The sequence below is a fragment of the Pyrus communis genome, chromosome 10, assembly GCF_963583255.1.
Source record: "Pyrus communis chromosome 10, drPyrComm1.1, whole genome shotgun sequence".
NCBI classification, from domain to species: Eukaryota; Viridiplantae; Streptophyta; class Magnoliopsida; order Rosales; family Rosaceae; genus Pyrus; species Pyrus communis.
Window position 1 is genome coordinate 2,201,084 of NC_084812.1, and position 23,469 is coordinate 2,224,552.

The following is a 23,469-nucleotide window of genomic DNA, read 5'->3' on the forward strand; positions in this document are numbered from 1 at the left end:
TATATGTTTGACTTGATAATATAGCATATTCGTTGCGTGAAAGTCATTTTCTTATGGTTTGGGCCCACAAATCGTTTTGAGATTTGCCAGAAGATTTGAAAGTTGAAGCTGTAAATTGTAAATAATTCACAATTCAAAGGAAAAGTTAGGACTATGTGAACATATTCATTCAATAGAAGCCATCAATGGGAAGATGTTACCGAGGGAGAATCCTCTAAGGATTCCATGCTTAGGATATGATTACTGCATCTCAAGTCACTTGTATTCTTATAAATCAAGTAACTTACTTGTGTCTCAAGTCACTGGCTTGTGTAAATATGTACATTAAGATATGAATATAATCTCATAATACTACATGGTACCAGATCATAGTTCTATAAATCAAACTCTTTTGGTACCTTGTTAGCCGAAAATAAACTCTTATTGTGCGTGTAGGGAAAAATGATCGATGGGAAGAGTTTGTCGAAGAACACGTTCAATATGCTAGTCCAATGTGAACTCTTCCAGCCCTATCAGCACTTCATTCCTCTTCGATGCAGATCAACCCCAATACAAGTTCAAAGGTCGAAAGTCAGTTCAAAATGCAAAACAAAAGCATAAGAACAATCAATTTTCAAAAGTATAAGAACAGCCTTAATTTATAACCAAATGGAGCAAATAGTAATAAGATAACTAGTGATTTCTAAAAACTATTGAGCTTTGAGGTTACTGCAACATACCAATATAAAGCTCCAAGTCCGGCCTGGATCGTTGTAATGAGCAAGCGAACAACCCTCCTTTGGTTTGAGATCATCTCTGATCAGACTAGCGCGCAGTGCTTTCTCCTTCTCACGAACAATATCTTCGGTAGGCTTCCCACTGAACTTCACAACTGCAGCAATGCCTTCTTCCACCTTTTTCAAGCTAATTGTTTCTTGATTGGGATCTGGTAAGCTGTGCAGAGATGTTTTCTTGTTATTAGCTGCTCACGTGGAATGAAAGTACAACCTCATCGCTTATGAATGCATAGCGATTTTACAATGAAAAAACTAATCTCACCTGCTTATGTCCTTGTCCAGATGCCTCAGTGAAGACGGGAGTAGTCATCGGTATCTTCTCCATTTTCGAGTTCTTTCCAAAGATGTACCTAAACAAATTCCATCATCCAAATCCTACTAAGTGAAGAACGAGAAAAGAAAAACATGATTGGCTAGGGATAACGCTCACCCAGTAACATGACCGAACCCAGCTGACCCAGACAGCTTGTCTGCTGATCCTTGTACCACTACATAAGGTGCATACTTTCTTACCTGTGGAATCAAGACATGCATGGTAATATAATCCTAGGCACCAAATGTGGCTTTAAGTTTTTACGAATACAACAAGACTCATTCGAGGAAAAGCAAACACACCTCATAGTTTGCAGTTCTTTTTAGTATATCATATTTGGGTGTTTCCAAGTCTGGAGTTTTGTAAATCCTCAGCTGCAGAGGTTTTACATATAAAAAGGGTAAGAATCTCAACAAATTTTCAAGGTTTAAGGTTTTTGCAAGTGAATGATGAGACTGAAGTACCTGCTTGAATACATCCAACAAACCTTCTAAAGAAAAGTAGTCATTCTTCTTTATAGAATCTCAGAAGTCCTACACATTAAAGGATGGTGAATTACTAAAGTTGTTGTAGATAGTACCAATTCATCTCTGGTTACCAAATCAATACACATAATGACATTAGACAGGGGAGTTCCTACCACATGGCTGCAGAACTTCCCGGTCTCGGGGTTGATGCCCATGACAGAGGTTCCTGTAAAGATCAGTTCTGATTTCATATGGTCCTGTCTATAGCAACTTTGCCAGTAAAACCAGGCACAGTCCACATAAAATTGTGGCATTATTCAAGTGTGATCAATACGAATACTTAATTGCAAAATTCAACTGTACCAATTCAATGAAGGTATTGTTTCTCTAATTCAATTAGTTATTTGGCCTGCCCTAACAAAGCCAACAAAAAAAAATTATAAAACTAAAATGCTAGTTACACCATTTCATTAGTTTTTTTATAAAGCGATATTCTAATATACACTAATTACGTGGAAGAGAATTCGAACTTAGGTATAAACAAGCAAACATACTGTTGTGACCAACTAAGCAAGCAAAAACTGTTACCTGTTTGACCCAGTGCAACTGAAACTTAGGCATGAAGACAATCTTCAAGAAGGCTATGTTCAACAAGTACCCAGTTACAGTCTCATGCTTGGTGATTGGGTACCTGAACTTCACACGCTCATCACACGCCGTCCGATCAATTCCCTGATCATCAAAAAGATGAACTAGATCCTCGTACAAAAACCCTACTAACCGTTCCACGTCAAACGTCGATTTTGGTGGGCTTTGGTCCACTAAGCTTAGGGCTGGTTTGGTATTGCTGTGCTTTGAAAAAAAGCTGATTCTGCTGTGCTGTGAGAATAAGCGGCTGTGAAATAAAGCAGCAGAGTGTTTGGTAAACTTTTTTGTATAAGTGCTTTTGAAAAGAAAAACAGTATTATAGTGTTTGGTAAACTTTTATGTAAAACAGATGTGAAAAAAAACCGATTTTCAAAGCTGGGTTTGGTAGCTTCTTGTTTTTGGCTTTTTTTCACCCAAAACTGTGAAAAAAAGCTGAAGCTAAATGTTTACCAAACACAAAAACAGCTCCCAGCTTTTTTTGATACCAGCTTTTTTCAGAATCACCTCAGTACCAAACCAGGTCTTAGCCTAATAGCCCATTTGGAGTTTTGGGGTAAGTGTCTGAGTTTCAAAGATTTAGGGCGTGAGTAGGGCAGTAGTTTGGACTTAGTGGTTATCGGCCGCCGGAAACTGACACACGCGGCGGGGATTAATGGCCGGAAGATTTGGTCTGAAAGTTTTGTGCTGATCATTTTGTGGCTGAGCTGCTAAGGTTCTGGTGGTTGTGTTAGTTCTGGTCGAATGCAGGACTTTGGTTTTGGCATTTGAAATCTTAGCCAAAAATTGATTGGTTGGTGTTGAGTTTTGAAACGTGTCATCCACCTTACCATTCAGAATCCCGGATGGATGTGTTGGCCGTCTGATCTTTAGTTATAGGACCCATCTAAAATGAATGGCCTCCAATGCCTTTATGTGGCAACATATGGACAGTAGAATTCCATTAAGTGTATAAACTATGTTAATGGGGTTTCCTTATTTGGAGATGACGTTGTATGGTAGTAATATAGGTAGCGTTTGGTACGTGAGACGGGATGGAACGCAATGGGACGAGGTGTTCCGTCCTATGTTTGGTGCGCCAAATTGACTGGGACGAGTCGCCTCGTGGAACGAATTATAGTCATTTTTTTGTTCCACCTTAACCCCTGAAACGACTTGTTCCAGCCCATGGGACACAAATTTATAATTTTTTTGGACAACAATACCCCTCCTATTTTTCATTAATTCCAATGTCTACCCTCCTTCACTCTCCCGTAGCCTCCCTCTCGTCGAACTCAATCCCAGCAAACCCATCCGAACCCAAACCCAGCTTGGTGAGATGCTCTCATGGCGGCGCTTTCCTGAAAGCCCTCAAACCTCTAGGTTTGAACGTCCCCAAATACTCCATTGGAGCCAAATTCAAACAACCCATTTTCTAATTCTCTGCAGGTGTGATTGCAACTCCATCTGAAATCAAGCAAGGTTTCAGAAGAGCTTTTTCTGCTCCTTGGCCTCAGAAGTTCGTTACCCTCCCTCTCTGCTATAGCCTCATCCTCCACCACAAACCTAGGAACCAACGATGGCTAACCCAAACACGGTTCAGTCACATAGTAAAGAGGAGACCACGGCCGCCGGTTCAGTCCCTTCGCGCTCCACCTTCTTCTCCGATGCTCCGACAAAGCCTCTGTAAATTGAAAAAAAATAATAATAATAATTTGGGATTTTTCTGTGTCTGGTTTGAAGAGAAAGAAATTAAAAAAAGAGAAACATGGGTTTGAATTGAAGAGAAAGAAAATGAAATGAAGAGAAAGTATGGGTTTGATTTATTGAGATTGATTTTTACTGTGATCAATCTGGGCATGCGAAGAACACATACGGAAGAAGAGAAAGTAGAGAAACGGGAGAGAGAGAGAGAGAGAGAAATAAAAGGGTAAGTTAGCCATTAAACCCGTTCCGTTCTGTTCCATCTTACCAGTACCAAACATGACACGAAATCTTTGTTCCGTTCTGTCCCGTCCCATTTCATCATGTTCCATCCCGTCTGCGTACCAAATTGTACCATACTAAGTTAATCATGTAGTGTTATGTCAAAAATTAATACCAACGTAGATAAGTTGTATGTCGGGGTGGCCACAAAGGTACAAGGTTTTGTTCATAATCTATGGTTATAGTCTATATATTCCAAAGCATTTGAGCAAAAGAGGGAGGGTCAAGGCTATTGAGAAGAATCCCACGTTAATAGGAGGAGAGAGCTTATATGAACTTAAAAGTAAATTGGGATACTACTCATATTACTAATTTTTACGGTAGAAATCTCAACTTTCGTCATGGTATCAGTGCTAGGTTGTCACAACTTTGAAACCTAATGCCCACACGGGCTCCACGTCATCCCGTTTGTGTTGTTCACATGTTTGGCTTAAAAATTCCTCATACGTGAGAGGGCGTGTTGAGAGTAAATTCCACATTGATGGGAGGAGGGACCTTGCATGAACTTATAAGTAAATTGCGCTACTCCCCATATTGTCAATTGATTTTATGGTCAAACCTCAACTTTCTTCAAAACGTCCTTTGATCTATGACCAGCTCCATCACTAAATGTTAAAATACATAATAGTGCATGTATGATTTGAAGTACAGTTACAGTATTATTCTAGATGCTGCATATGTGGTATAAGTGCATGCATACAAAAATGTTCCTAGATTAAGCTGGACCACGTTAATGGTATATATAGTGGGCATATTTCACATGCATGCAGTGGAAAAACACACCTTTGAAGCACAAGTCCACACTCTCACCACGCGACGAATTGTGGAGAAACATGCCCAGCAAACTTCTTCACTCTATATATATGGCGACATGCAAAGCTCACTTATTCATATCGAATCCAAACTACAAAAACCAAACTCCAAATTTGCTCTTGTTCTTTCTTTGATTTCAAGTACAGTCCAAACTAGAGCAAAAAAAGATACGTTTCCCCTTTCAAAATTGATGATAAGTGCCTCGTGGTGCAAGAAGCATGGAAATGACGACGACGATGGTCACGACGGATACGATCATGCCCTGGCAGCATGCATGGAAGCTGTCGGCAATGACAATGATTTGGATTATGGCTATGCTACAGCAGCATCCATGGAAGGTGACGATGACGACGATGATGATGGTGGCTATGATTATGCACCTGCTGCATAAGAAATAACTAGTACTAGTTTTCTGTTTCATGTTTTAATGCAGGTTAATTAGCTTTGATACATTGCCAATTATCTCGATTGTATTCATATATGAATCTTTTGCGAAACTTCAATGTAGCCGTCCAGTGATCGGATAGTGGCATCGTGGTTTTTCATTGGAAATGTCCTTGGCTTTCTTCAAAATGCAGCTCCTACTTTTCCACCTGGGGCCCGGACTGAAGGTGATTTGCTTTCAGATGAGACTTAAAAGAGTATTTCACCAATCAAAACAATTTCTAAGTCAACAATTGAATCACCAGTCAGGTCCCCAAAGAGAGATCCAGATAGCATTTTGGTCCATTTCATCTTATTTTAATGGACGCGGATGACTGGCTTTTGTTGACTGAAGGAGCTTGACTTGGGTTTAGGTATTTCAGTATCATCGGCTCGGCAACACAAACACAACCGCTGCCATTTTTTCAGTCGTGATCTGAACCACTACAGTGCCATAACAATGGATACCGCCATGACAGCCCATGAAGCCTCCTCTTCATCCTTCTCCAAGTCAAAACTTTGGAATTACGACTTGTTCTTGAGCTTCAGAGGTGAAGACACGCGCAACGGCTTCACAGGCCACCTCCACGCGGCATTAAAAGACAGGGGATACCAGCCTTATATGGATGAGGACGATCTAATAAGAGGGGAAGAAATAAAACAGGAACTGTTCCGGGCAATCGAAGGGTCGAGGATCTCCATCATTGTCTTCTCAAAGAGGTATGCGGATTCAAGTTGGTGTCTTGACGAGCTGGTGAAGATCATGGAGTGTAGATCCAAACTGGAGCGACATGTTTTGCCAATATTCTATCATGTTGATCCTTCGCATGTCAGGAAGCAGGACGGAGATTTAGCCGAAGCGTTTCTGAAGCACGAAGAGGGCATCGGTGAAGAAACAGATGGCAAGAAACGTGAAGCTAAACAAGAAAGGGTGAAGCAGTGGAGAAAGGCTCTTACAGAAGCTGCAAATTTGTCTGGCCACCATCTTCATATCACTGATAATGGGTAATCATTCAGCTGCTTTTCAAGATTTGAAACATTTAAGTGAATGACTTAAATATCTCATATAATTAACATGCTTAATTAACATTTCACATGAGCTAAACGTTAATTAGCATGCTTAATTAATACACCTTAATTTCTCATACAAAACCAAACCGTAATTGGAATTTAATTAATGAATGCTTTCGTTCTTTTATTCAAGTTGGTCACAAAATCACATACTAGCTTGTAGCTAGTTAGTGTGTGTGTGTGTCTGAAGGAAAGAAGGAAAGAAAACTGTTTATGTACTGCTGAGCCTTCATTGATTCCTAATAATGTTTATGAATTCAATTTTCAGGCGTGAAGCAAATCTTATTAGAGAAATTGTTGACAATATTATTACGAAATGGCTTATGAGCACAAACAAACTACGAGTGGCCAAGCACCCGGTTGGTATCAATTCTCGTATTCAAGATATTGTCAATCATCTTTCAAGTGGCGGATCAAATGTTGTCATGGTTGGAATTTGGGGGATGGGTGGATTGGGTAAAACAACAGCTGCCAAAGCCATTTATAATCAAATTCATCATAAGTTCCAATTCAAAAGTTTCCTGCCCGATGTTAGCAACACTGCAAATAAACATGGTCTAGTTTCTTTGCAAGAAAAACTTTTTTCTGACATCTTAAAAATGGAGTCTAAAATAAGCAGTGTTGATGAAGGTATCAGTCTGATAGAAGATCAATTTCGACATAGAAGGGTACTTGTCATCCTGGACAACATAGATGAAGTGGGTCAATTGGATGCAATAGTTGGAAATCATGATTGGTTTGGTCCAGGAAGTAGAATTATCATAACAACGAGAGATGGACATTTACTAAAGCAAGTGGATAAGACATATCCGGCTCAGAAATTGAGTGAACGAGAAGCTTTGGAGCTTTTTAGTTGTCATGCCTTTGGAAATAATTGGCCCAATGAAGAATATCATGAACTCTCAGAAAAAGTTGTTTCTTACTGTGGAGGTTTGCCACTAGCCCTTGAAGTTTTAGGTTCTTTTTTGCTTAACAGACCCATAGCAGATTGGAAAAGTCAATTGGAGAAATTGAAAAAAACTCCTGAAGGAAAAATAATAAAATCCCTAAGAATAAGCTTTGAAGGGCTAGATGATGCACAAAAGGCTATATTTCTTGACATATCTTGTTTCTTTATTGGATGGAAGAAGGACTATGTTGCAAAAGTACTAGATGGATGTGGATTTTTTGCAACAATAGGAATCAGTGTCCTTCGCGAACGATGCCTTATAACTGTTGAGCAGAACGAGTTGAACATGCATGACTTGCTTCGAGAAATGGCCAGAGTAATCATTTCTGAAAAATCCCCTGGTCACCCTGGAAAATGGAGTAGGTTGTGGGATGATCGAGAGGTCATCGATGTATTGACAAATAAATCTGTAAGTCCATTCCCAGTAAAATTTGGATTAATCAATCGTACAAGAAAAGCATATATGTAATGTCTATTATAACTTAAACAAAATTCATGTGTAACTGGGGTTGCACAAGGAAAGCTCAAATAGCCAACAATAGTACTTGCATATATTCGCCGTAGGTGATTTTGCGTAAGGAATAATAATACATGTGAACATATGCAAATGATCGGTTTCTTACACATGAATATGACCTTTTGTTAACAGGGAACTGAAGAAGTTGAAGGAGTTGCTGTACCTTGGGGTTATGATTATGGCGATGCTTCCAGTACAGAAGCATTTGCCAATATGAAAAAACTGAGATTGCTTCAGCTCGACCGAGTAGAGCTCAATGGAGAATACAAACATCTTCCCAAAGAGTTAATATGGTTGTGTTGGGTATACTGCCCTTTAAAGTCCATACCAGATGACTTTTTTAATCAAGATAAACTAGTTGTTTTAGATATGTGGTATAGCAAATTGGTACAAGTTTGGGAGGGTTCCAAGGTACAATGAATTACACCTAATGATGTTTTGTTTCTATTTGTTTTTTGGATTTCTTCTATGACATCTTAATTTCGGATATTAATTCAATTTTCTTTTGATTTTCTGCAACAGTCGCTTCATAACTTGAAAACCCTTGATCTCAGCTGTTCCTATAACTTACAGAAATCACCGGACTTTTCACAAGTCCGAAATCTTGAAGAGTTGATATTGCAAGAGTGTCAGAGTTTGTCCAAGATTCACCCCTCCATTGGCCATCTTAAAAGACTTTCTTTGGTGAACCTTACAGGATGCAGTAAGCTTATTTCTCTTCCAAGGGATTTCTATAAATTGAAATCTGTTGAGACACTTCTTCTTAATGACTGTTCAAAATTCATAGAACTGCGTGAGGATATAGGGGAAATGATATCACTGAGAACACTTGAAGCAGAGGATACAGTCATAAGAGAAGTACCACCTTCCATAGTAAGATTGAAGAATCTCACTCGTTTATCCCTATCAGGTGTGGAAAGTATTCATTTGCCACATTCGTTACACGGCTTAAACTCTTTAAGGGAATTATCTCTCTCATCTTGCGGATTAGCTGATGATGAAATCCCTAAGGATCTTGGGAGTCTAATTTCTTTACGAGTTTTGGATCTTTCATGGAATTTTTTTCATACCCTACCCAGTCTCAATGGTCTTTCAAAGCTTGAAACTCTGCGGTTACGTCACTGCGAGCAACTTCGTACAATCACAGATTTACCAACAAATTTGAAAATTTTGTTGGCGAATGGATGCCCTGCATTGGAAACAATGCCCAATTTTTCAGAAGTGTCAAATATAAGAGTACTGAAGCTAAGCGATTCACCCAAAGTCATTGAGGTTCCAGGCTTGGATAAATCATTAAACTCCATGACATGGATTAATATGAAAAAGTGCACCAATCTCTCGACCCATTTAAGGAAGAACATCCTACAGGTATCTCTCCCTCCCTCTCTCTCTCTCTCTCTCTCTCTCTCTCTCTCATTGCCTTCCTATCGTGCGTATACATGCATATATATGACACTTGTATTGTATATGTAGGGATGGACTTCTTGCGGATTTGGTGGAATTTTCCTTCATGGAAACTATGTTCCTGATTGGTTTGAGTTTGTCAACGAGGGCACTAAAGTCACCTTTGATATTCCCCCGATTGATGGTCGTAATTTTGAAGGGTTAACTCTTTTCTGCTTGTACCACTCAAAAAGAAGCAATCATCTTGCCATTATTGTTATAAATAATACCCAGCGTACTGAGTTTCGAGCCTCCATAGGCAGACAAGAATCTCATGACCACCTATATGGAGATGATTATCTTTTGCAGGGGCAACTCTCGAACAATAAGCTCAATTTGCAAGGTGGGGATAAAGTCGATGTACTTTTTGAAAACCCAGCCATTTCAATAACGAGAACAGGGGTTAATCTAGTATGGGACAAACCTATGAAGGAAAATATGCATGATTTGGACAAAGCTGGATATGTGTTTGACACACATCCAACTCGGTCTTATGATGAGGGAGGACCAAGCCGTGAAGCATCTGATAATAATCGTCCCAGGAAACAAATGAGAATTACCATAGATGACTGAAATGGGAAAAGGCAAGAAGAAATGAAGCATCATCTGTCTTGATTATGTCACACCCAGATCGATTCTATGGTGAAGTACGATCAAGGCGGTGATGCATCGTCATCATCACATATCTGAGTAAGGTCATAACCAGTTCATCAAACGCCTCTTTCATTTTTCGCTTTAGTGGTTCGATAATGAAGACAAGTCCTTATTTCATACTTCTTTAGATTCCTACGATTTTTTCAATAAGTAGTTGTTTTGAATTTTGAAGAAATATTGCATCTAAAAAACATTTCAACAATACAACAATCAATATAAGACCTTCATCCAAATATTTGACAAACACTACTTAAATTCGCACAAATACTTGCCCTGCTTCCACCACATATTCCAGAAAATCAATGACAGCCTTGAGATGCCAGTCAATATATAGTTTCTACTACGTTGTCATTAATCTTGACTTGCCCTGACATGTTAGCAGAAAATTGACTCTACATTTTAGTAGAAGATCTATTACCTTTCTACTACCTTTGAAGTTGATGAACTCATTTGCACAATCAAAAAATAGTCTTGTTGGATTCTCCAAAACTGCAGACGGAAGTTGTTTGTAACATCGTAGAGCTGTTCCTGTTAAGATCAAACCCCAGCCCATGTTGTGCCCTTCTGTAAACAGCATCAAATTAAGATGTCACAAAGTTTTGAAAAAAAAACATGAAATCATCAAATATAGCTTTGATATCTTTGTAGGATTTCAATTGAAAAAAAAAAAAAAAAAAAAAAAGAGACAGATCTTTGTTGGGGTAACAAACTCTATCTGGCTTACAAAGAGAATATCTATAATTACAACATAATGAGAAAAAACTTTTGTTCAGCAAATCAGGGCAAATGTAGCTAAACCACCAAAATTCAAAGATTGGAAGCTACGGTTTCACCATCACCATATTCATCTCAAGAACAAAAATTACCTAATAGAGTAAAGCATGATGAGAATAAAAGAAATGACAAAGTCAAGTAATCCTCCTCTTTCCCCCAAACTGTCTGCCTCTTGAATGCATGTCATCCCGGTTTCAAACTATATATTTTATGTCCTCCCAAACTATATACGCACCACTAGAAATAATTAGTGAACAAATTGAAGTGTAAAAACACCAGTCTCTTCTCGACCCCTTCCCCACAACTAGATGACATAAAATTAAGCTTAATACTACACAAAACCCGGATGCCGCATAGGATAATACTATAGTAAAATTTAATAACAAGCTACAAGTTGGACACAAATGAAAATCCACCTTCTTTTGTCTTGGGTTCTTCATCAAGGGAATCTGCCTTACAAGTGTTATCTGTCTCACTTTTTTTTTAAATTAAGCTTAATACTACACAAAACCCGGATGCAGCATAGGATAATAGTAAAATTTAATAACAAGCTACAATTTGGACACGAATGAAAATCCACCTTCTTTGGTCTTGAGTTCTTTCATCAAGGGAATCTGCCTTAGGAGTGTTATCTGTCTCACTATTTTTATACGATTTATCCTCGTCATTTGCTTTCAATTGAAGATTCCACTGTCTTCCAACTGGTCTAACCTCAGTAATTCTGGCAATAGGCTCACTCCTCTTGGAGCTAACATCAGAGTAATCTGCCACTGAATGCATCTTGCCGATGAGATATGCATGCAATAGCAATAATGAGTGGTTTAACATTATGTTAAAAGACAAACTAATTTTATGAAATCAATAGCTCAAGAATACTGACGTGAAAACTTGTCCTGCTCTGGAAGCCGACTTTTAGCTGCCCCAACTTGCAACTTCTCAAATGGAGGGGGCCGTTACCATCACTTTCCTATGAAATCCTTAAAGATGAACATGAAAACTCGGAATATTTTGTATTCATCTGCCATTCTTCGTAAAGTGATTGAACATCACCTACCAACACAGTCACAACTTTAGGACTCAAACATACTATTCCGTTACGTAAAGTAACTTTACCTTCCGAACAGACCTGCCGATCAAAAAGTAGGACAAACAAAAGATGTTTAGTTAACTCAAAATGCGACCTTTATCTAAGCATCTGTTTTCCCTGAATCACTTAAGAAAGTGGGACTAAAGAGACCCATAAAACTTGTGAAATTCATTTTGAGTTTCATGAAAAAAGTACTTATATCTAGTGCATAATGGTGTTCCACATAATAATTGTCAAAATTAAAATTTGTCGGGGTCTTCCAGTGCAGTGTTGAGCTAATCCCACACATATGGGATAAAAAATAAACGAAATTATTAATTTTCCTACTGTATGTGGATTCACTTCAAGATCGCATACACGAAGATGAAGCACACAGTTTTCATCACTAAGTTCTACGAAAGTGTGAGTTTCCGTTGTTTTTCATAATCTAGCTCAATTTTGTACCAGTTTGAATACTAAACTGAACATATACAAAATCCAAAAAGTGAACAATCAAAGAAATCTCTGGCTTATTAAATTAAAACACAAGCTGAGCATTGAGAAGGCATCAAGAAGCAGAAAGTACCTTAGTTCCAGGAACGACGTCGTCAGGGATTGCCGGGGTATGAGAGTACTCCACAGCTGTGGCCGTCGTCAGGGATCGTCAGGCATCAAAAGCCGCCGACGACTCAAATTCCTCAAAAAATCCTCCATACTTCTTTTAGCAACGTCCCTTACCCAAGCCATTTGATAACAAAACACAAAGGAAAGACCGCATTTTTCTTTCTCTTTATCTATTTTCTCTGCAACCAAACAGAGAACAAGAAAAAATTAACGAGAAATACAGAGAGGTGTGATTTACCTGGAGGAGGTGAGAGGACCTTAGGAGCGTATGCGGGTCGGGCATGGACCTGGCGGAGATGGATTTAAGGTTCATGTTGGTGAGCTCGGCTTCCACTGAGTTCACTACCGCACGCGTGTCGTCGGACAAGGCGGGGTGGATCAGGATCTTCTCCTCGACTTGTTCGAGGTCGCCGAAGCACCATCCTCTGGTTGTTAGGGTTTCGATTGCGGCGTCGCTTCTCCTCTCCATATTTTTGGTGCCAGTTTGCCGCGTAGTTTGATTTTGGGGGTTTTCTGAATTTTGCAACAGAAAACGGCAAATGTACGGTACAGTCCCAGACCCCCAAATAGGTCATGAAACCGCGTAGAAAACGAATATCTTAGAGGGTATTGGTTCCTCTTTTGTGAGAATGAGAGCCAATGGACCAAAATTAACGTCCATTGGTAGTTTTCTTCATTTATAATTAGATGTTTTGCCACTTAGTATTACGGTCTAGTGCAATTTCTCTTCATTGGTAAGTGAGAAGTCTTAGATTCGATTTTCGTCAAAGGTGAATTTGAACCACATTATTGCTAGCCCATTGTGAGGCTAAGCCCACCGCACCCCCTCCCCTTAGTTTAGATGATATCGATCATTAAAAAAAAAAAATGAAAAGGTTTAAGTTCGGATATCATAAATGACATGTTCAATACAAATTTATACCCCCACCTTTTAGTGTATATGTATCATTGTATAAAAACCAATTAAAGCAGTTTAGTTTGACTGTTATAATGAAAAGGTGCAATCTTAGATTGAACTAAATCAAATTATAATTAGCTTGGTTTGTTTGTTTCGATTTGACGTATTGAGATAATGCTAAAACAAAAACCAATTTGAATATGTATTTGTAGTTGTTGGATTAAAACGTGTTTGTAATTTTTGAAAAGAGAGGAGTGAAATGACTCCAACTTTAGGAAGTTTTGTGATTTTGGTTTGTATGAGAAAGAGAGAAGACGAAGTGGGAGAGGAAGATGCAAAATAGTAAGTTTAATTGTAATTTTTTTTTTTTTTTTTTTTTTTTTTTTTATGAAACCCATCTGTTGGATGAAGTGGTAGATCTAAAAATGGATATCATCCAGTGGAAGAACTCAAATCTGGTGTTTATTTTTAGACAAGACGGGAAGATGTAAACTTGAAGGTCCATACCATTTTCCAAGTTCTTTATTAATGTGAATGTTTATGTTATTCTGATTAGGAACTTAGGTGAATAAATCGTTTTCAAATTTGTAAACAAATAATTGCTTACAAAATAAAATAAATCGTTTTCAAATTTGAAAACAAATAATTGCTTACAAAATAATGAACTCTGTTAAACAAAAATAATTGCTTACAGTAGAGAATAACTATAAATATTATTGTAAAGTGTATATTTAAATATTTTTAATTTATATAAATCGATAGGTTGCTATTGCATTCGGAAAATCCTGTTTTTGGAGATCCCGAAGATTCTGTGATCGTAATTGTTCATCGTACATCGTGTGATTAGAAATCATTTGAAATTTAAAATTTAAAATTAAATATAAATAGTACTTAACGAAAATTGACCGCACGATTATAATGAACGACCACGATCACCGGATCCCGAAATCCCCAGAAAAATGATCCCGCGAGGATCATTTTCCATTGCATTATGTGCCTAAATCAAATCAGTAACTTGAACCATGCTCTTTATTTGGGAACTGTGCGTTTTTCTTATTTGAATTAGTAGGGTTTGTATTTTTCTTTTTCAAATTTGATTTTGTGCGATTTCATTTTGATAGATATTTCGGAATTTCAGAAACATGTGTGGTTTGATCAATTAAAGCCAACCTGAATTACAAAGGTCTGATTACAGGTACACTACAAATTACCTCACTTTTCTACCAAGAGTCTACTGCATTTTCCAAAGGGAAAGGATTAGCTTGGTTTGATCTCTTATTTGGATTGTGTAGATTTGGTTTGATCTCTTAATTTGTGTTGTGCAAATTTTATGTTCCCTCGAAGCTGCTAATGATTGATAACCATGGCAGAAAGAGACGGGGTTGGATTGAACAAGCTGCAGTTCACAATCAGGATTCCAATGTCCTTTGGTTTAACAGCTGTCTTAGCGAAAAGCTCATCAATGGCACCAAACATCACAGCCTCGGCTTCTTTTCTAGCTTCTTTCATTGACGGATTTGGAGGAATGTTGAGAACTGCCTCGGGAAGGGAAGACCATCTCCAAACGAAAGGTCTAGAAGATCAGATGATCGAAAATAGCCTGAAAACATACTCAAACCAAAGGCTAAGCCAAAGGGCTTATAGGCCCCACAAAACAAAAAAAGGCTAAGGGACCAACCGGCTGACCATCTTCAGCCAGCCAGCCAACCTGCTGGCTAGCCCTTTTTTTTCTCTCTGTTCATTTTCATTTGCCCAGCCCACTTCATCGTTTAGGGCTTAGGATTGTTTTTGGTCCTAGCCCACTTTTTTTTTTACGTCGTTTTTTTTTTTTTTAATTTCTAATTTTTCTTACATTATTTCTCACATATTTTTCACTATTTCATATTATCTTACCTCATTTTATTTTAATTCTTCACATTTCATACTATATCTCTTTAGTCCTTGGTTGGAAACGGTTTTTTATGACGGGACTAAAACAAGTCTTATGGCCTCAAGATCCTACACTGTGGATAGGAAAACAAGTCTTATGGCCATTTGGTTTTCGGTTGGAGATAATAAAAAATATGAACCTAAATTATTTATTAAAATATTAATTTCTTGAAGCATCATGCTAAAACGAATTATTTGGCCCACGTTGGACTGAGATGGTCTAAGTCGAGTTAAGGATCCTACGCTGGAACTGAAGACTGTCCTCCGTAAATGTACCAGTCATCTGAGACTGTTCCATAAAAATCTTTCCCGTGCATTTTCGAGATTCTTCTGGCTTGTAGCAGGAAAAGTTAACAAGGTACACCGGGCGAGGGCGGGTGACAGAGTACACGGTGGATAGGAAAACAAGGAGAGTCGAGCAGATAATCACCGAAATCAGGTTGTACTGGAGATGCTCCCAAAGATCATAAAGATCCTTGAGAGAAAATGTTGAAATCTGGGCAGCGATAACGACAACAAGAGGGGAAAGAAAGAGGTACATTCCATGGGTGATGAGAATATGGTACCCAAGCTTCACATATTTCAGTTTAACTGATTTTTTGAAGTCGGGGAGGTTTCGCGACGAGGATGATGATGATGACGACGATGGTGGGATCAAGGGTGTGTCGGGTTTTGGGTCTGCCATTTTTCCCTGATAGGTAATATACAACAAAATGGATCAGATCAGATGACCTCAAGATCATAATACCAGTCAATTCTAAAAGCACAAGAACAAAGGTATAACAATACACTTCAACACGCCTCAATTCGAACAGATTTCAATAGAAATTGGGCCATAAATGACTTAAAAATACACCATTTCTCTAACTTTTATAAGTCACTGTAAAGAAACGTTTGATTTACCCCTTTAAATCACCTTGTCTCCTAAAAAAAACAGAGAAAGCAAAAAACTTATGGCTCCTACATCCAAGGACTAAAATAAAAGCTGCTCACCTTCATACTTTGATTCGGGAAAGTTCCAAACTTTTGGTTTTTCTTTTTGTATGCAGATTAAATTTACCGCCAACAAAGTAAATCCCAGATCAGAATTTACTATAGAAATTCTTTTTTTTTTTTTTCAGAAAAGATTACTAGAACTGAACGAAGATTAACGACAATCACACAAACCCCATATGCAGATTTACATCAAGCATTGAACTTTTTCAAAGATTAACGATAAACACACAAAACCCAGATGCAGATTTACATCAAGCATTAAGCTTTTATAAGATTCGAATCAAATTTCAAGCAAAAAGCAAAAACCATCCACAGTAAGGCAAAAACCCAGATGAAAAAACTCACCTCTGATCGTCGGATCCCACCACCAGATCTCAGAATGCCACCACAGAAGCCAGACAGAAATGGAGAGAGAGAGAGAGAGAGACAGAAATTTGACAGAGTCAGATAGAGAGGACAACGTGCGAGGTCCAAACGGTAAGAAACAAGAAACTAATTTGAAAAATGTAAATTGGGGATTAGACTATAATTAGGGAGTACAAGGGGGGAGACAGGTGAGGTGAGTTGTGCATTACTAATTAATTTAAGGTTTAAATAAAGAGGTGGTGCGGAGGAGGAGAAGCCATGAAAGCGGCAACTTTCAACATCATCTTCTTCTTATCAAGTTTTTCTTTTTTAATTTCTCTCCGTTGGATTGGTTTGGATTTTTTTGTTTGATTTTCTAAATCCAAAGAAATTTCAGTAAAATTTGTCGTGTTGTGTGTTGGAAGTGTCCTTGGATTTTGATTTCTAATTTTTCTAATTTATGTCTTGTTTGCTTAGAATTACTAATGTGAAATGTAATGGAATATAATCTTATCAATCTGAAGTGTTATATGATGTTACTGTTTACTTATATTATAACTCGTGTGTTTATAAATTATGTGTGACGGTATAATAATCACTTTGGAATCAAAATTATTATGAAGAATTTAGTAGTAAAAAGATGTAAGCGTGCATAAACACTTGAAACTCATGAATCATGTTTCACATTTTGTGAATAGGTTTATTCCTACCCAAATGACGAATAAAAAATATTCTCATAATTTCATAAATGCTTTGTGCTAGTAAAATATCTGTAAATTTTTGTCTACACATCTTTATTTGACACAAAATGCAAAGTGATGGCGAGCATTTATTATGTAAGTTGTTCTCCCATCCATGAGCCACCTACCTATGAGGGCATTGATGATTTATAGTATAAGTGTAGATGCAATCAGAAAGTTTTAAATTTGTTGGTTTATAAATTATAAATGCTTTCGAAACTACTTTGATTTTGTTATAAAATCAACGGTGTGTGTGCAGTAGAATAAATAAAACAAGACACAAAATTTACGAGGTTCCTCTACTGTCAGTATGACTGGAGTACGTCCTCGGGTAGCAGTGATGCTTTCATTATAATTTAGAATAATAGGAGTACAAAGATAACTCTATGTATTCTCTCCTCTCCTCTTCCTCTCTTTCTCTTCCTTTCTTTCTCTTTCTCTCTGTGCTCTGTATTGAAAACATGCGGATTGCTCTATTTATAGAGCAACTCCAAGCACACATCTTTAACAATATAACTTCCTTCACCTCCCAAGTCAAGATTAATTTTATGGGCATTGAAAAACTACCCAATGTCTTCAGTTTCTATGTGGGCATTCATTACCTACTAGACTTTTCAACACTCCCCCTTGGATGCCCACATATCAACATGAGTTGCCTCGTTAAGATCTTGATCTATTTTTGGATGCTCCCCCTTGATGAGTATCTTCCCTGATTTCAAATTATTTAGGCTGATCATTGATCCTGCTGCTTTAGTCTTTTAGCGGTGATAGTTGCCGAATGAGGTGTTTCACTTGTTGTTAACTTTCCACAGACTTGTTCTTGAACTGGGTTGGAGGGCTTTTTGCTAGACTTCCTCCAAATGTCTGAATTTACCTATTTTATCTGGAGCTGAATTTGATTCAAGGGTGGTGGACACTTGATCTTGAATCGGACTTGTGATTTCTTCAAAGACCGTCTAGGCTTGATCTTGAATGAAATTGGACCATGAGGAGCTTCATGTGACAAGTGATCTTAGACTTTGTTGGGGATGAACTGACATGTGTTTGTTGTGGTTGTCTCCACATGCTTCAATGTATCATTTTCACTTGCCTTACTTGCTCCCCTTGCAGAAGTGGTATTTTCCTTATGCAGGTTTGACATCTTTTCTTGTAGTATTTGTCCTCTGATACAGGAGTGGAATGCAAACCTTGCATTTGAATGGACCATCACTTCTTGGTGGCAGCGAAAGTTTGAGTGAAGGTTCCGACATATTGCTTTCTCTGTCCGTGTCTTGGCAGGTAAGAACAAGGACAAAGGAAAGGACATGGAGATTACATGATATGAGATACTCTTACTCTCGTCCCTGATGATATGAGATACTCTTGCTCTGTTGTGACTTGTTTGTAGAGGTATTCTCGGAGAGGAAGAAAACTGAGTATTTCGAGATACTTTGTGAAAGATGCATTCTCGGAGATGAGGAAGAGTTAGATATTTTTCAGTTCTGCCTTGCCGTGGAGGACAGAGGCTGACATATATATGTGGATTTCCCAATAGCAGGTAGTAGTGCTGTGCCTTTACTCTTGTCAGTAACTGTGGTGTAATTAGAACAGTAAGATTCACACGTTTTCAACTTTATCAGAGATATTTGACAAAGTTGCACGTGATATCCAAGAGTTGAGATTGCGTCTAAGAAATGTTAACAGACGTCATGCAGGGAAATCCAGCTTTTGAAATTCGAAAATCGGTGTCTCTTCGATTTTTGAATAAGTGGTCCTGTTGCCCCTCCTTTTATAGAGATATCAATTTTGTTCAGAAACACTCAGAAATTGTTGCCTGCAGAAATTTTCCTTTCTTGCACTTTTGAGATTTTATCTAACTTCCTTCATCATTTCTGAAAATGGCTTGCCCATCTAACATTTGCTTAGATTTGAGTCTCAGGATTGATACAGACGAACAGCGTCAAAATAACATATGGCGCCCGTCCTTCTCATCTTCTAATGGTTCTCTTACGATTGGGGACTCTGTGATGAAGAATAACATAACTGCTACAGTGGTAGCCAGGAATCTTCTCACTCCAAAGGATAACAAAATCCTTTCAAACCGGTCTGATGAGGCGGCCGTTCAAGACTCATTGGCTATCAGTGTTCAATGTGCGGGCTCTGTATCCAATATGGGTCAGCGCCTACTTGCTCGAACTCACCAAGTTGAATCATTAATGGCTGAGGTTGCAAGTCTTAAACAAGAGATTAAAGGGTTCAAGCATGAGAATAGAGTGTTACATATGCTTGCAAATAATTACTCTACGAGCATGAAAAGAAAGCTCGACTAGCTACTAGAATCCGAAGGTCGGACTCAAAATGACAATCGGGGGTTCGAGTCTTTATTCCAAAGACATCCATTGTCTTAGCTGTCTGGAGTTCCACCAAGTATTGAGACTCCAAATAATCAACTTCTGGTGTCTTTCCCTTCTGGGGTACTTCCGAGTACTGAGGCTTCACATGAGCAATCTTTGTGAAGGTTCCCTTTTGTTTGTTTTAACTCATGTGTCTGTAATTTCTCGGAGATATTAATATATAAGCTTTATTTCATTCAGTGTATTGTGTTAAATACAATAAAGCATATATTTCACTAAGATGTGGTACTTCTGGACCAAATATCAATTTATCTTTACCCCTCGCGAAGATAAATGATCATTCTTAGTGTATAAATCATTTGAGTATTCAACTCAAAATCTTCAATTCATATGATTCTTTAATGTCATAATCATCATGGATAAGATTCGTGTTGGCATATTGTTCGATTCTGCAGTTCGAGACAATATTTCTCTCAACACTTTATAATCTTTCTTGACTCTTTAGGAGTCCCAATTTAATATCATCAACTCTTGCAAGAGATTTTAGTATGTTGCAACAATACCATAATGAAAGTACTCACTAAGGCAATTTATACCATCCATTGGTATTGAGTACATATTTTATGCTTTACCTTTCCGGGGCTTACTTCAAGCAATTTGAATCCTTCAGGATTTTCTACACTTCATGACACATTTTCCTTTAGAATTTATACCGAGCAATTCGCTTCCATGTATATTTGAGGGATTTACTTATGGAGATATGATGTGGGCGACTCATAACCCTTCGTATATAATTCTCCATTCATACGAACTCGTTTCCAACCTTGTGTCATATCATATAAGTGTATTTCATGGTATTACAAATGCCCATATGTAACCTTCTAAGTTCAACATCTTTTGGCTATTTGTATTGTATCCAAGTATATAGGTCTATTTTTTCACGTTCTTACAAAATTGTAATGGATTTGCCTTTATCCATTTTTAGCCCATAATTTTGTTGATGGAAAAAGAACGGGACTCAATATCACCACAGTTCATTGATGAATTTAGTAGCTACTTGTAAAAACCAAAATTACCATTGGTTATCATCAATCTGTGATCCCATATTCTCATGTGCATGCGCATGCATAAAAACTTTTCATTTCTTTTGGATATCCATTGCCTCTTCAAGGGCATTACACTATCTCTTCCAGGATAGTTATAATTTAGATAATGCGGATCATAACCTCCTTTTGAGCGTTATAGAGCTTGGATTTTAATCTCCACTTCGGGAGTTGAGTCATTGGAACTTATACGTCTATCATGCTTCATGCATGAGACATCAATATTCCCATGTCCGCGGATTGACCTTTTCAAGACAAGTATCCTTACGGCAACTGTCATGCGTCTGGCATGCGACAGTTATGCTTCGGGAATGCAATAGTTTTAGTAGTGCCATATTCTTCTTCTTTTGAAGGACTAAACCTTTTGAGTTTGAGGGTCTGCCACGCTTCAGGCGTGCAACAGATAAATCATTTGTTGCCATATTATTTTGTCCAACAGGGACATTAATTCTTGTAGGCACATTTGCAGCAAGTATATGCGATTTCATCATTTTCGTTGCATCATTAAATGCATCTGGCATTTGATTTGCATATCGTTGCATCATTCAATTATTCTCACTTCGTTTGTATATTGATTGCTTCATGAATCAAAATAAGACAAATTCTCTTCGTTCTTCTGGAACGGTTTTTTTTTTTTTTTCTCATCATTTTTCTGGAATGATATTTGCTCATCGTTCTTCTGAAACGAAGTTATTTTCTCCCCCTAACGGCGGGAAAATTGTCTTATCAAAATGACAGTCCGCAAACCACGCGGTAAATATATCCCCAGTCAAGGGTTTTAAATATTGAATGATAGATGATGTTCAACATCAATGCCTAATCCGCAATGATGCTTCATTTCAGTATGTTGTGGCAGTGCAATAGGCACATACATAACCCAACCAAAAACTCGTAAATGTATAATGTTTGGCTGGTTCCCAAACACGAGTTGTACTGAGAAGTATTGATGGTTGTCAACAGGTCTCAACCAAATCAATAATGCATCATGTAAAATGACATGTCTCATGTAGAAAATTTGGCAATTTCATTTTCATCAGGAGAACGCGGGTAATCAATTTCATCCGCTTAATAAATGCTTCTGCTAAACCATTTTTTAGTATGGACATAAGGAACTTCTGGTCCTTATTTAATAGTCTGCAGACTGAGACTCTTATGGCTTTTATTGCAATTAAGTTGAGGCACTGCGACACTTCAAACTTAAGGTACTTATCAAGGAACTTCATGTCCTGATCTTGAGGATCAAGGGACTTCATGCCCGATCTTTTTGTTTGATCGAACTTCAGGTCCAATCATTTTTATTTGATGAGGATCAAGAAACTACAGGTTTTGATATGATCAAGGAACTTCGGGTCTAGTATGTACTCATCGTAACAAAAAGAAGTACAATAAATAAATTAAAGCAATAGGCAGTAATTCCAGCCATAATGAATAAATTGCATTTAAGTAAATAAAGTTTGTGACAAGGGCTTTAATTCAGCACCATTCACATAAATCAAAACTTAAAGCAGTAGGCGGTAAAACCGTCCATGATAAATAAATTGCTTGAAAGGAAATAGAACTTGTGAAAGGGTTTTAAACCAATACCAATTCACATAAATAACAAGAAGTATCATACCTCCTTTTATTTATTATTTTTCTTTCTTTTGTCAGCACTTATTCAAACCTTATTATTGTTACTTTTCTTATTTCTGCAACATGGTGCCATGCACCAACAGAAACCTATTTATATTATTTTGACCAAATGGTGTCATGCACCATTCAATTCCTTTTTATATATTTTTTTCTTAGGTTGCAGTCAACATCTCTTTTTTTCTTCTTCACATGTGCCTTGCCATTCCATCAATCCCCCTTTTCTATTATTTTTCTTCCTTCTCTGTCTCTGCCAATCTCGAAACGCAGGGCCAACTGGGTAGTTATGGAGGTTGCCCAAATTCAATTCAATCCAAAAGGCTACTAGAGACTGGCGTGGTTCTTGCATGACCCAGGGAACATGTCATCGTTAAGCAAGAACCTCCCTACAGAGACATAGATGACAGTGGGGTTGACGAAGGCACAAGAGAGGGAGGCCTGTGTGGATTCATTCTTGCCATCACCATCTCAAACAACCAAGTATTCATGGGAGTTCTCAAGATCTGTCGAAAACAACGTGATCTGGGTTTCCAAGTCTGATGAGATTCTTCTGGATCTCTGGAAACCAGTTGTCAAGTACGAGTTTTCTCATCTCGTGAAGACTTCAGGTCGTAAATTTCAATTCCCACCGGAATTCGGTGGGGCGCTTCTGGCGCAGTGGGAGAGACGAAAAATGGACATACCTTTTATTTTGTGAGATTTTAGATGACGGAGGTGAGAGGTGGATAGTGCTTCACCGAATTTATGGCGTTGTGCTTTCCACTGACATGAGAGCTTCTCGTGCTGATAACGTGTTGTAAAATCAACGATGTGTGTGCAGTAGAATAAATAAAACAAGACACAAAATTTACGAGGTTCCTCTACAGTCAGTATGACTGGAGTACGTCCTCGGGCAGCAGTGATGCTTTCATTATAATTTGGAATAATAGGAGTACAAAGATAACTTTATGTATTCTCTCCTCTCCTCTTCCTCTCTTTCTCTTCCTTTCTTTCTCT

The 23,469-nt window shown here is 38.0% G+C and overlaps 1 protein-coding gene, 1 long non-coding RNA gene and 2 pseudogenes across 3 annotated transcripts; 1 reads left to right on the plus strand and 3 right to left on the minus strand.

The window, feature by feature from the left end:
• Window positions 1–151: 151 nt before the first annotated feature.
• The window catches only part of LOC137747109 (heme-binding-like protein At3g10130, chloroplastic), a 28,332-nt pseudogene continuing 5,014 nt past the window's right edge, over window positions 152–23,469 (minus strand).
• LOC137748774 (heme-binding-like protein At3g10130, chloroplastic) lies at window positions 690–2,381 on the minus strand (annotated as a pseudogene).
• On the plus strand, window positions 5,675–10,171 carry LOC137747108 (disease resistance protein RPV1-like). The gene is made up of 5 exons (XM_068487121.1): window positions 5,675–6,407; window positions 6,742–7,831; window positions 8,072–8,350; window positions 8,462–9,307; window positions 9,413–10,171. The coding sequence occupies exons 1-5, from the start codon at window positions 5,863–5,865 to the stop codon at window positions 9,953–9,955; spliced, it is 3,303 nt and encodes a 1,100-aa protein (XP_068343222.1). The 5' UTR covers window positions 5,675–5,862; the 3' UTR covers window positions 9,956–10,171.
• On the minus strand, window positions 10,251–13,009 carry LOC137747111 (uncharacterized). Of its 2 annotated transcripts, XR_011069917.1 has the most exons (4): window positions 12,758–12,776; window positions 12,463–12,679; window positions 10,903–11,936; window positions 10,251–10,600 (listed from the first exon to the last, which is right to left on the minus strand). It is a non-coding gene; the product is annotated as an uncharacterized lncRNA (long non-coding RNA). The 2 variants fall into 2 exon arrangements; XR_011069916.1 differs by having other exon boundaries at window positions 12,463–13,009.